The 14153-nt window shown below is 40.7% G+C and overlaps 2 protein-coding genes across 2 annotated transcripts in view; one reads left to right on the top strand and one right to left on the bottom strand.

The window, feature by feature from the left end:
- The first annotated feature begins 402 nt into the window (after positions 1–402).
- On the top strand, positions 403–8519 carry C2H18orf21 (chromosome 2 C18orf21 homolog). Its single transcript, XM_051612051.1, has 5 exons — positions 403–570; positions 702–724; positions 1565–1764; positions 5715–5923; positions 6316–8519. Exons 1-5 carry the CDS (start codon positions 491–493, stop codon positions 6467–6469), a joined length of 666 nt encoding a protein of 221 aa, XP_051468011.1. The 5' UTR covers positions 403–490; the 3' UTR covers positions 6470–8519.
- A 1345-nt stretch (positions 8520–9864) lies between these two features.
- Positions 9865–14153, bottom strand: part of RPRD1A (regulation of nuclear pre-mRNA domain containing 1A) — a 44338-nt gene continuing 40049 nt past the window's right edge. Inside the window, exon 8 of the mRNA XM_051610770.1 lies at positions 9865–13616. The gene's annotated coding sequence lies outside the window, so the exon portion shown is untranslated. The remainder of the gene's footprint in view (positions 13617–14153) is intronic.

Raw genomic sequence — 14153 nt, 5'->3', positions numbered from 1 at the left:
GGCGCAGACCCCAGCGCCCCCGGACACGCAGACCCCTCCCGCCGCTCCCCGCCGGGCGGCAGCACCGGGGGGCGGGCACCCCCCCCCCCTAGTGCCCCAACGGTCGCTCCCGGCCGTTGCTGCCGCCCCAACGGCCGGCGGCGGCGCGAGCCCCGGCGGGCCCGGCAGCGGCAGGGCCGCCTGAGGCGGGGCCGACACCGGCCCCGCCAGCCAGCGCAGCACACCCCGGCGGCGGCGGCGGCGGCGGCGGGCACGGCCTCACCGGCCTCACGGTGCTGAGCAAGGCACCGCGGGCCCGTCCGCACCCGGAACCATGGTGCTGCGGACGCCGGAACCCGCCGGGTCTCGGCGAAACGCTGCACATCCCCCCACCCCCCCCACAACACACACACACACACACACACACACACACACACACCTTCCTGCCCGCCCGCCCGCGGCCGCCGGACCTGGGTAGCGGCGGCTTCCGGCGGGGCGGGCTGCCGGCGCCATGGGGCGGCCGCGGCGGTTCCTGGAGGCGGCAGCGCGGGAGCTGGCGGGAGCCTGCCCCGGCCAGGCGCGGTTCCTGATGTGAGCGACCCTCGGGGATGGGGGGGGGGGGGGGGCAAAGGGAGCGCGGCGGGACGCGGCGCGTGCGGGGTGCGGGGCAGAGCTGGCTGGTGACGCACGGTGAGGTGACGCTGTGCCCTTCTCCCGCGCAGGTGGACGCTCCGCAAGTGCCGAGGCGAGTGAGGCGGCCCCGACGCAGGCGGTGCCGCCGGAGTCGCTGCCCCGCTGCAGAGGAGAGGGGCTGCCGCGGCCCCTGCCGCCGCCCCGCGGGTGGAGCCGGGGGACCCGCGAGCCCGGGGGGGCTCCTGCGGGGGGAGGGCAGCGCGTAGGGGTTGCCTGCGCAGAAGGAGGGCAGAAGTGTGCCCCTAAGAACGGGGGCAGGCTCTCGTTTTTTCTCCCTTTCTCCCCTCTGCTCCCCCCCCCACAGAAATGTGCCGGGTTGTGCTTCGGGGCTGCTGGCAGAGATGACATAGTGGCTAGACAGCAGGGTCCAGGTGTTTGCTCAGGGGCTTAGAGAGTCTGGCTCTGGCAGCAGGAAGTAATAAGGTAGCTGCAGAAGCATGCCTGTTGTTATGAGGGCTGAAATTTATCTCAAAGCATTTCTTCATCCCGGGCTGAGATGCTATCATCTTGCGCTTAAAGTGGGCAGCAGGCTTTACAAGGCTTTGGTGTTGCTTGTCAGGCAAAAGAGTGTGGCCTCATGGAGCTCCTTGCAGAATTATGAGCCTCTGTCATTAAAGATTTTTAGGAAGGAATTGCATTTTATCAAGAAAATGTGCAATTACATACTGTGTAAACTTGTGCTGCACGTAACCTTAGCATGACTCGTGCTCAGGTGAGCACATCCTGGTGCACACACTGGTGTTCAGCTTCCTCTTCTGTTCTAGTTCTATCTGAGACATAAAATAAAAACACATCTACCTAGGCCATGTTTAAATAGAAACATACCATTTTAAAATTTGCCTATGAAACATAATTATTTAAGTTTTACTCTCTTACCTTTATTAATCTGTAGATAAAGAATACGGATTAGAAAAGGTGTGCCCATACTGCTTCCAGATCCGAGTTCCTGATAGCCACCGGGTGCGTCTCAAGCCAAAGATGAAAGTGACTCCACAGATAGAGAAAGTTCTTAAACGGGAGGCGAAGAACCATAAGCTTAATATGAAGCAGACAAAGCTTTTGAAAAGGTACAGGGAATCAAGAAGTGTTCTGGTAAGGATATATTCTTGGAAATGACAAATACTAAATACTTCCCCAAACCTTTCCGTGGTATAAAAAGAACATGTGAAAATCTTTCTTCTAGAGGTGGAGCTTACACCTACACATTTTTTTTTATATTGTTTTTTCCTGAGCGAAGAACTTTTCTTTTGGGATACCTTCTACTCAAAAAAAAAAATAATATTAAAATCTTCTTTCCACAATAGATAGATTGTGAGCATAACAGCAAGGACAGTAAGCTCCCACCAAAAAAAACCCAAAGCAGAGAAGCTACACAAACAGCTCTGCCCTCTCTTTGTCAGCAGTCTGGGTAGACTCTGCAGATGTCTTAAGGTCTTGCTGAAAATTAAGTATTTCTTCCTTGCATGTATAATTTGCATAGCTTTGCAAAAATGGCAGGAGTGGCAGATTTTGCCTGTTCCTTTTTTCCTATGAATGTGGCAGAACTAGGACCAAGCAACTCTTATTAGATGCAGAGCCTTAACACAGCCGTGTAGATCCTAAAATCCATTAGAAGCCTTAGAAATGCATTGCTAATAATACCCCAAAACATACCTAGGAAGAAAAACACGCCATTTCCTAAAGTCATGCTGGTTTTGCCAGTATGCTTAGCTTGACATTTACTGCCTTTTTTTGTTTCTGCTCTGAAGAAGGGCTTGAGTGACAGGAGTGGCTGACACACCAGAAGGCTGTGCTGCCATTCAGCAAGACCTGAACAGGCTGGAGAGTTGGGTGGGGAGAAACTTGATGAAATTCAACAAGGGCAAGTGTAGAGTCTTGCGTCTGGGGAAGAACAACCCCATGTACCAGTAGAGGTTGGGGGCTGACCTCCTGGAGAGCAGTGTAGGAGAAAGGGATGTGGGGGTCCTGGTGGACAGGAGGATGACCATAAGCCAGCAGTGTGCCCTTGTAGCCAAGAAGGCCAATGGCATCCTGGGGTGCATTAGAAAGGGTGTGGTTAGTAGGTCAAGAGAGGTTCTCCTTCCCCTCTGTTCTGCCTTGGTGAGGCTGCATCTGGAATATTGTGTCCAGTTCTGGGCCCCTCAGTTCAAGAAGGACAGGGAAGTGCTTGAAAGAGTCCAGCGCAGAGCCACAAAGGTGGTTAAGGGAGTGGAACATCTCCCTTATGAGGAAAGGCTGAGGAAGCTGGGCCTCTTTAGCTTGGAGGAGACTGAGGGGCGACCTCATCAAAGTTTACAAATATGTTAAGGGGGAGTGTCTAGAGAATGGAACCAGGCTTTTTTCAGTGATAGGACAAGGGGCAATGGGTGCAAACTAGAGCATAGGAAGTTCCATGTAAACATCAGAAAAAATTCTTTACTGTGAGAGTGACAGAGCACTGGAACAGGCTGCCCAGAGAGGCTGTGGAGTCTCCTTTGCTGGAGACATTCAAAACCCTCTTGGACACATTCCTGTGTGATGTACTCTACGTGATCCTGCTCTGGCAGGGGGGTTGAACTAGATGATCTTTCGAGGTCCCTTCCAACCCCTAAGATTCTGTGATTGACAGGTTTTTCAGTGTTATCAGTTGACTAAAAATAGACACATTTGCAACTTAGAAGCTTTACTCATTTCTCTCAGTAGACCATTATGGCTACATCAGATTATTGTTGCCTTCTGTACAAATATTATTTTTTATATTTGTCTATTACTGTTTATGGGAAATTTTCCAAAACTAAACCACATAGGTAATTTAAACAAGTTAATGTTGCATTTGGTGCTTCAGTTCTTTTTCCTAAGTTACTCAGGAATATAAGATAAAATGACTGGTTTTTTATATAATAATATTAGTTGAAGAAGAGTAGTATGTATTTAATCTAGTGTTGCCAAGGCATACACTACTGTTAAAGCAGGTTGTGTTTTAATAGTTTTAATATGGATGTTTTAATAAATGAGACAACCCAGCAGTTGCTGGCACACTTGATATTTTCTCAGCTGAGAGTCTGCTGGTTGGAGGAATAAAATTTGCAAAAATCAAAAATTATTAAAGAGTCAATAACAAAACATTTGAGGCAACATCACAGAGGTTGTCAGCTCTCAGGGCAAAAAAAAGTCACTCCAGAAAGGCAAACTTTCTATTACTCTCTCCAAATTATAAACCATAGTTCAGTAGCAAAAAAGAGCAAGAGAAAGGGCATCTGAGAAGCTGGAATCTTTATTTTTCTGCTAGGGGATCACAAACTTTTAGTGTACATTAAGAACTAATTTTAGATGACCAATGAGTTCTTGATGAATTCTTACATTTATTCTTTGGCTGGAGAGGTTTGTAGGATGCAGTGTGCATTCGTATCAGTAGTTTAAAATTCAGTTTTAAATAGGTCCAGTTTAAACTCTGGGTAATATTCTGATCTTGGGATTTAATTACAGTTTCCTGCACTTACGTTCTGCTCAGTTCTGTTTGCATTTGTGCTGTGGATGATGATTTAAGTATTTCTGGTATTAAAAATAGTGTCAGGAAATTACAGCTTTCACAATTAGCGGTGTAGATCCCTGTAATCTAATATCTCAGACTTGCAGAAATGCAAATTCGAGTATAGTATGACAGGTTTTGCTTTCAATGCATTTCTTAGCAAGTAGAACTTGATTTAAGAATGTTCTGCCATGAAAAGGCATATAACTTTAGGAAATGCATCAGGGCTTTTAAAATTTTGGGAGTTAAATGTATATGCATTTCAGGGATTGGAAACTAGCTGTGTAGTGCTATGAGTAATCCACTAATTTCTGCACTGTAAGGTGTTCCCCTCTTTTAAAAAACACCTTTAAGGTGTTAAAAATAAATTTATATTATGTGGAGTGCTAAAGTGTCATGTGATGCTGGGATTTTTTCCCATTTGAATTTCATTTAGAAGAATTAAAAATACATACCTGAGCTGTGTAAGTTAATGATCTTTCTCTTTTTTAGTTTGCTAGGCTGACAAAATAACATCTAGATACATTCAAAACACTTAACTGAAAAAATTTATTTTGGGGTTTCTAAATGTAATTCTTTTAAGCCATCTAAATTTAGGTAAATTTACACTCTAGGGAGAATGTTGTACTATAGATGTTTTCAAAACAGCTTAGACAATCTTCTGACATTCTTTTGGGTCTCTTTTTTAATCCAGAAACATCACATAACTGTGTTTTTCAGTCAGTGTAGTTGTGTGCCTCAAAAAGTTGTCTGACTGTATTGTTCTCCTGTCTCTTATTAAGAGCAGTTGCCGTGGCAGTCAGGGATGTTAGGAATATCTAACAGTCTCTGAGACTGTCTGACATAATCTGTCGTTGTTGCACTCCTGCCACATACTGTGCTGCTGGAAGTTCCCTGCAACCTAGAAGTAAACAGATAGAAGAGAAAATGCCCTTTGTCCACAACCTCCTCTGTATCGAATTAAGTATGTTTGCACTAATAGAAAGCTTCTTTGTTCGCTAAAACTTGCTGTTATTAGTTATGAATGACTATTTTTGACAGTTTGGTAATTTAAATATTTTATCTCGAGACTCCCCAGAGGGTGTGTTAATATAAATTCATCAAGGGTAAAATATTTTAATGAATTTAGATCATACGGTATGCCATGTTTTTTAGTAAAATATGAATACCCCTAGTGCATACTCAGGATATTGTACATGCAGTTCAGATGCTGGTTCATCTTGTTTTGACAGGGTTATTTTTTGTATTCCACTGAACAACATTATGTTCAGAATTACCAGTCTTCTGAAATTAGTTTCTAGGGGACTGGATCAATTTCTAAATAAACCCATAGGATGTGTTTGGCTTAAGAAGCCTGAGTGAAAATACTAGGTTTAAAGTGCATGTTACTTTTTAGTATCTCATGTTTCATTTAAGCAAATGTTTAATTTGTGTCATATTTGCAGAATAGTTTGGATAATTCTTACAATGGCTTTATAACATAAAGGTGGAAAGACTGAATGAATGGTTGGTATTTCCTTTCTTCTCTCTGTAGCTGGTTACTTGCAACTCATGCAACAAAACAACAAGACATTACGGTAAAAGCAGGGATTTTCTGGCTTCCGAGACACACAATTCTGGCACTCCAAGTATTAAATCTAGCCTGAGGACACCAAATGTAAAAATTGAGTCTGCAACCGAAGTGACACCAGGAAGCTGCAGTAGGTTGGAATCTAACAGGAACAGTCCCTCATCACTTCCCAGGTACCTGTTTCTCTCCTATTTAAAGAGGCATTTTATCGAGTGGAGTGTCTTAAACCTTGTTGGGAAAGGGTGTATTGCAGTAATGTACCGACTGCAGATCAGTCCCTTAATAAACTTTGATAACTAGGTATTTTTCTTTAGTGGTCTGATGGAAGAGATAAATTTTAACTTTCCAACCTTTAAAACCAAATATTCTAATAAAAAGGATGCACAATTATTTTGTTGTCATTAATGTGACATGTCCAGCTTAAAACCTGCGTAACTGCTTACTTTCTCATGAAAGTGCACTATTTATGCTTCAAACCTTTCACTTGTATGTATGCACTTTCTTAGTTACTTTATGTTGATTCTGACTCCTCACCTTTAAGACATTTGAGTCTCTTGTTTTTCAGAACACATGTATCCGGCCAGGCAACAACCAGCTCTGCTTCCAAGACACCGCGAAACTCCAAATTTTACTTTTCTAAGCTAAAACGGATGCTTAGCCTTGAAGAAAAAGAGAAAAGCCAGAAGGCAGATTTGAAAACCTTCTTGACTTTACTTTAGTTTTACATTATTTCAAAGTAATAAAGATTACACCAATAAGTATTGTTCCAGTTTTAGTAAATCAACAAAGTTAGTGTTTCTCTAAAACTCAGGCTATAGAGAACAGCAAGTACCCTGTGAAAGCATAGACCATGTTTTTAGAAAGCAAGCTGTATTTCTGAGGGGGCTGATTGTCCGCAGGAGGGGGATGATAAAACAGGCTGATACACTTGGGAATCTTGAACGTGTGTTACAAGTCTCTAATAGCCCAGGAATTAAAAATCAGATTCAATCCTTTGAGGAAGCCAACAGTAATGGACCCATCAGCAGGTTCAGCAGGACTAAAAGATAGGTTTGCAGAGCTGAAAGCAGTTTGGTGGTGGAGAGGTTACAGTTTGGTCTATCTCACTCCCACTGTTTTTAAGGTAACACATCTGTCTATATTTAGCTTTTACCTGGGGCTAAACTATAGCAGTCGCTGTATCACCCAGTGACCACTCCCCAGCTGAGATGGAATCAGGCAAAGGAAACTCACGGGTTGATATGAAAATGAATTTAATGAAGTAGCAACTAAAGTAGTTGAAGTAGTACTAATGCAAACATACAGTATACAGGGTTATAATAAGCCTAGGCCTCAGGAGAAGCAGGAGGGAGAGAGTTCAAGAATAAAGAGCCTCAGAAAGAGGAGCTCCCTGTCCACAGCAAGCTTTCCCCTTTGTAACGAGTGATGTTTATGGTATGGGATACACCTGTGGTCAGCTTGGGTCAGTTGCCCTGACTTAAGCCTGCAGCTGACTCAAAAACTGCCTACCATGGCTGGCCTATGATTCTGTTCCAGCAAAAGATCTCATTCGCATTTTGCATCTTTGAGTAAATCAAAGGTGCTTTAACTGGCTCTTTCTGCAGGCACGGTATTTTCAAGGATCTAATGCAGTGTCCTATGCTCTTGCTGTTTATCAATACTTGTGGTAATTTAAACAGCCATTACGAAGGTACTCTTTGAAAAGACAGCACTCAGAGAGATAAAACAGTGTATCAGTAGATTAAGTTTCTTAATTTTCTTAAGAATGTGATACAGACTGCAGACAAACTGCTTCCAGGGTAACAGCCTGTGTAAGACAGTGCTCTAATGGAGGATGCTTTCAGTGCTGAGGACAGCTCCACACTAGACTGCTTTCAGCATCCCAATTTGTTATGGCTGAGAGTGGCACAGACATAACGAATAATTCTAATTGCTCTGGTGCTGTCAGTGGGTCACTTTTGTCTTGTTCAGAAATGGCTAAGGAGAGAACCTCTTTCTTATAAGTCTTTCATTTTTGTCCGGCATAAAGCTTTAGAGTTTCTTCCTTTCTGACTTCAATTTGGAAAAACAGGTTTGCCCTGGACAGTAGTCAACTCGCTGCACCAAATAATTTTGCTGTGAATAGACAGTTGTCAAGGCTAAAGCAGCCTCCAGTGTCAGATTTTACATTTTCAGTTCAGCTCAGAGGTAAGAAAGGACAGCACAAAGTCAACATTCAGGACTGAGTTCATTGCCTGTCCCGTGTATAGTCTGAGGTGACAGTTCTGCACATCATGCTTCAGATTTCCCCTCTGAAAAGAGTCAGTTAAAACATTTAAATTCTTGGGCTTAAAGTCCAGCAACTTCCTTTTTTTTTTTTTTTTTTTTTTTTTTGTATTCTAATGAACAGTTTCAGCACTCTCAAACTCAATGAATACCACTTAAAAAGTAGGACCATCAAGTAAGTTGGCAGACTTGAAAACAATACAGGGCAGGGAGAACAGTTTGTTACAAGTTCTACTTAGGGTCTCAGAGACTGGCATGTAACCTTTTTATATTTCCTGTACATTTGCACAACTTTCAATGGTTCACTGCCACTTGCTTCTTCCATATGTGTAGGATCAAATTAACTCATTTTTTGATCAAAATATGGACTTTTGAGTTATGCCTTTTCCACTGTAGAACTTGGCATTAATTCACCTGTTGTTGATGTATTTATGATCCTGTCCTCTGGAAAAAGACTTCAATCTTGTTGATGGAAAATGTGTATTATAAAAAAGTATTTGAAAACTTTTGCAATAATTTTTTATATTAAAAGTATGCACATTACCCTACTGCTCTGCTTCCCGTGAAGCTTATGTGAAGACAGCATGGGCATCTGCTGTTCTAAGGTGCACAAACATGTTTTAGATAAAATCAAGAGCCTGCTTTTGAAGCAGATGTCCCCATTGTCCCTGTTTACTGTGTTTTTTACTCTATACTGAGTGGTCTCAGCACACGAGTCACGTTCCTTTGGGATAAAACTCCAGATAATGGGTAGAAGCACATATGATGTGCTCTGAGGCACAGCCAGTGTGCTGGGAGCACGAATGGGCCATCTAGCTGCAGGATCACAGGAGAGCTGGTCTGAAGTACTGTCACTGTCCGACGGTGGTAGTAACAGACAGCAGGAGGCCAGGATGCTTCCATGACATTCCTCCATCACGGGGAGGTGGGGAGAGAAGGTGGGCCGTTCCCCACAAGTACCCATCTCCCATCTCCAAAAAGTGTACTGTAGGTGCCAGGCACCAAGCTTCAGGTATTCCACTGCAGGTGTGTGGGTATTGAAATGGGCTATTTGTTGATGTGGACAGGGTCTGGTCATGTTCCATAAGTCTTTTTATTTGTAATCACCAGAGTTGTGGGACATGTCCACATGTGTTGTTGTAAGTGTTCACTATTGCAAACTATCGGATTTTACCCTGGTAAAAAAAAAATAAAAATCAGTGGTTTGTATTTGAAGAGCTGGAGGAACAACAACTCTATAGAGAGGAAACAGCTTCAGTGATTTCAGTGAGGCCAGAATTTCACCCAGACTTTGCAAAGCAAGACCAAGAAGGCTCTCTGTCTAAGCATACACACCTGTGTACGGGTGCTTAATTGTAGATTAAGAGTTATTTCCCAGCTCATACAAATTATACTTGGACAATGGCATGTGAATCTTTTACACAGTATCATGCCATATACTGAAAATGTTACAGTGTGTCTTAATAGTAACTGCCTCAACTAAAATGTGTTTTATTTTGAAACATCACTTTGAGCCATTTTCCCATTTCAGAGTATTGAGAACCTCAAGCTGGCATATTAAAACTGGCTCGCTCACACCTAGCCCTGCCTCTGAAGAAACACAACCTTTAGCCAAACTAGATGGTATATCAGCAACACTACTTTTTAAGAAACATATGGTTCTAGAGGTATGACCCCAGACTTTTTAATGAACTACTTCCTCACTTAAATTTGTCACATAAAAAATTAGTATGTAATTTCCTCAGTATCAGTGTGAGCTTTTGGTTGACTCATATAGGGAGCAGTTTATATTAAAACCATTTCACACCATGAGATTGATTAGGCAAGTAATAAACAATGATTTCAAAGATGTTTTTAGAACAACGTTTTATTCTATTAAATATGAAAGAGCGTACATACAGGTGTTATTTTTTAGGACATAAATTACACAAGGATTACACATTCTGTCAGAAGAGCACAATAATGAAACACGGTTAATTTCAAATTTTTATTGTAAACTTTTAACAACTGAGTCTAGTTCTGTTGCAAACAAGTAAAGAGTGCTATTGAACTTTTGCAAATTCCCACAAAAACATCATGCTTAGTAGGATACTTCAAATATTGTAAAGATGAAATCAGAACTAGGTTTCTAAATAACAAGATGGAAGAGATTTACTCCTTAATCAAGATAAATTACACTGAAATAGGAGCTGAGACAAAATTGGTCATTCATTAAAAAAAAAATCCACTTCAGACGCTACATTTGAATCTGCTTTCTTCACTTGCAGGAATAGTCACTGTGATTATATGCATGAGTAATGAGCAAAACTGGCCCTAAATATAGATGGAACCATCAAATTTTAGGCATGCTGGTTTTCTAGTTCACTATTTTTTCCACTGAAAAAACCCCACACCCATTAATCTCTGTGCTTATGTCTCAAATGGTTGAAATCCAGCTCTTCTGTGGAGGCCCAGTGAAGCCTATGCAGGACTTCCATGGTCATCTGCACAGAAGGCTACTGCATCCTACCTATGCATTTTGGATCATCATTGAAGTACCAGACCATGTTACCAGTGACTTATGAGAGCAATATTAGTCTGTGGAAGTCCTAACACACTGTATTTTTATACTTCACGAAAACGGGAATGTAATTTTATCATCATTAAACTCTCAGTTCAACATTCAGAAGACTACTCAGATAAAACACATAGTAAACATGTAGTATGGGTTGTGTTCCTAGGGATTAACGAAGGTGTTTGAATATATTACTACAAACATTAAATGAGTGAAACAGACAAGCTAATGTTACTGCAGGCTGTAGTTCCATTTTCAAAAGGAGTAATGAAACGATTTCCAAGAATGGTAATTTTTGTAACTAAGCACTTCACGTTTATTTTTAAAAGCAGAGAAGTGGGGTAATATTCCTGACAGCTCTCAAAACATGCTGCAAAAACACAGCTTGAGCCTGCAAACACTAGAACATACAAGCAGTCCCAGTGACCTCCAAGTTAAGCATTCTCATATGGCAAAGAGCTGCAAGATTGTCTTTGCTTTTTCCAAAGAATGCTCAATAAAAGTGCAACACAGTGAAACAAATAATCTGATTATTATTCTTATATTGTTAGATGAAAAATGTTCAGTTATTTTATAATTGTGCCTTTTGTAGGGTGGGAATTCTAGTTGAGTAGAACCAGCCCAGGCAGGGTACACCCATGCATCTTCTTCCCCAGGGTGGTAATGCAACAAAGCAGTTCTATTGCATAAACCCATCTTCAGCTAAAACACTGTGCTGCCCAAAGCTTCCCACTGTTATTTCAGTTTTGACAAAAGCTGACATTGGTTACGACTTCCATTTCCACTCAGGGATATTCTCCCTTTTAGCTCCTAGTCACCCTTGCTTTCCCCACCCAGCATCTTTTCTTCCTGAGATGTCTGAAATACCTATGTTAAGTTTCGGAACCTGAGAATTTGGAGGTATTTTTTGGATACTACAGGGCTGCATGTATATCGTACTGTTATGTCCTGTTATACTATTACAGTTACAATACAGATCTTCTAACTAGTTGATACCTGATGCCTTTCCCATATAAATAAAAAACAACATACCCTTCAGCCACTAATATATGACACTTGCTATAAGAGCGACCTTCACCTTCCACAAGTCCTCTTCACCAAATAAATGTTGAGGGATCATTTCCAAAACCCTAACTATGAAAAATTCCTTGAAGTAAACAATTTCACAGTAAAATAAAGAAAAATATATCCAGAAAATAGCACTCTCTCAAAATCAAAACTTATATACAACAAGAATTAGTTGAGATTTCTCCTAATTCTTTTATCAGTTCTACATTATCTATAGATAAGCAACATTATCTCTAAGAGTTATGAACAGGAAAAACAAGTCTAGTGAAGTAAGTGTCATGTCTTTTTTAGTACTCTTGAGAGATCAAGGAAATTCAGCATTCCACTTCATTATTAGAATTATTTTTAAAGCAGCAAAAGACAAAGCTTAATTCCCTACAGTTTTGTGTATCCAAGACTTAGATCGTTCAGTGCACTCTAAACAAGAACCACCACTGCTGTTACAATCACCTCTGGGTACAAATTAAGTTTTCCACAGGCGGGATTCGACCAGGAATTCAGTGTTTATCCTTCTTGTTTTACAAATCTTAAGATTTACTGGAAATTTGGTGCTATTCTTTAGCAAGACTGAACATACACTGCCATGGTAATGGACATACATGCATATATTAACTTATGAGCTAAGGTACTAGAACAGAATTATTTAAAATAACAAGCTTGTACCTAAACATTCATTTTATTATCAAGAATCTACACTAAAAAGCTACCAATAAGTGTTATTTAATTTTACATATTAGATTTAAACTAAAGAAACACTCCTCTGGATTCATTATAGTTGCTCTTTTTTCTTACAGAGTGGAAAGTTGCCCGTTCAAAACTTACAAATCTTTGGACAGCTAGTGAGCTCTGATGAACTACTTTCAGGATTCTTATATATCAGTCTGAATTTTTAATAAAATCAATATTCCACATTGCATGCTATGGAGTGCTATGTCAACAGCTTGTGTTTTTAGCTTTTGGGGTTTTTTTCCCTACTTAACTGAGGTCTAATTCATGGCAACTTCCATGAGAAGAGATAATGGGACTGAAGTGCTTATGTCCAAGTGTATCCATTTTAAAGAGAAAGATTATTCTCCATTCACATCCAACAAATATTCTAGTGATTAGCCTCATAGAAGTCAGTAACAAATGACAGATCATTGTCTTCAACACTTTCACTCCAGGACTATTTTGAAAAATTGTGGTTTTTGAAAAGTAATAACAGATTATTATTTTTTTTTAATCGCTTTCATGTGAGAAGGAGTGTAAAACTTGTAAACTGTGAACTTAACTCATGCAAAACAATGCCTGACAAGTGCAAATCCACAAACAAAATGCAATCACTAAATACTCCAATGATATATCCAACTCAAACAGTTGCAGCTCAGGTTTTTAAGGTCATCTAAATGCCAAAGGTACAGGTAGGCATTTTTTAAATCACTCCTCAACAATTACAGGCCTGATTCTGGTTTAAACGCTGGCTATCTGCTAGATGCCTGTCTGTATTCTTAAGTGAACTTAAAAGCTGGTGCATAGTGTGGTAACAAGGACCTTTCACAAATTCAGCAACCTGTAGACAAATACATTTGTGCCATACAAAGGACTTTTTAAAAACAGACACTCAGCAATAATTTTCCACAGTTTAACTTATACACAGGCCTTAACTGTTTCCTCTTGTTCTGTGAGAAAAGACAACCAAGATCTAGAAAGGTTTGCTGGAGTGGGTAGAGGTGGGGGGACTGGAAGCCCATGTTGGCCTCCGGGGTTTCTCACTGGAAGAGAATGTACATCATGGCTGCATCTACGGATGGTACATAGGATTTTCAAATTTTAATAATGGACATTTAACAATCGGGACAGTTTAGAGGATGACCTTTCAATTTAATTGAAGCTGTAAAATGGCTTCACATTTCTGGAATTGACCTTTTTAGATGGAGATGAATGTTGCAGAAAGGGATTCAAGTAGGAATGAATGGTCCCTCAATTTAGAAACTCAGCAGCTGTAAAAAGAAAGATTTTTGAAACCTAATTAAACTGATCAATTGTATAGTTTCTTATGCTGAACTTTAAATTATACTAAAACATTGCAATATTTTGAGTAATTTAAGAATCCACTTAGTCTAACATGATATATGTTTTCCAATACAAAACTGGTTACTAACACTTACTTCAGATAAAACCACCTGACTTGTTTTGGGAGTGGGTAATTTAGATGTAATGGATAGTAAGATCTCTTTTAACTTTGCATTAAATTGCATCAACCTTCTTGCAAACACAAGCTTGTGATTTCCACATTTCACTTCTTCACTAGAAACTAAAATGTCTCATTAGAAGTATGCATTGATTATATATTGATCTACATTAAATATAGGGTACATAAGAAAAATCTGAGCATGTTTTTTTACAGGGCACCCAACTAAAATCTTTACAAAAGATAAGATAATTATCCACTCTTCGATGTAATAGATACAGATGCCACTTTTATAAATGTACCCTTATGTTCACTTGCCAATAAAATAGTAAACAAATCAACTTTT

Source organism: Apus apus, chromosome 2, assembly GCF_020740795.1.
Source record: "Apus apus isolate bApuApu2 chromosome 2, bApuApu2.pri.cur, whole genome shotgun sequence".
Taxonomy (NCBI): Eukaryota; Metazoa; Chordata; class Aves; order Apodiformes; family Apodidae; genus Apus; species Apus apus.
The sequence above is the reverse complement of the archived record's forward strand: the minus strand, read 5'-3'. Positions and strand labels throughout refer to the sequence as shown.

What these genes read in the sequence shown, in the direction of transcription:
- C2H18orf21 (XM_051612051.1), top strand. Translation starts at nt 491, where the DNA reads ATGGGGCGGCCGCGGCGGTTCCTGGAGGCGGCAGCGCGGGAGCTGGCG. An exon ending in GACGCTCCGCAAGTGCCGAG is followed by an intron (nt 725 to 1,564) that starts GCGAGTGAGGCG and finishes ATTAATCTGTAG; the next exon opens with ATAAAGAATACGGATTAGAA. An exon ending in GGGAATCAAGAAGTGTTCTG is followed by an intron (nt 1,765 to 5,714) that starts GTAAGGATATAT and finishes TTCTCTCTGTAG; the next exon opens with CTGGTTACTTGCAACTCATG.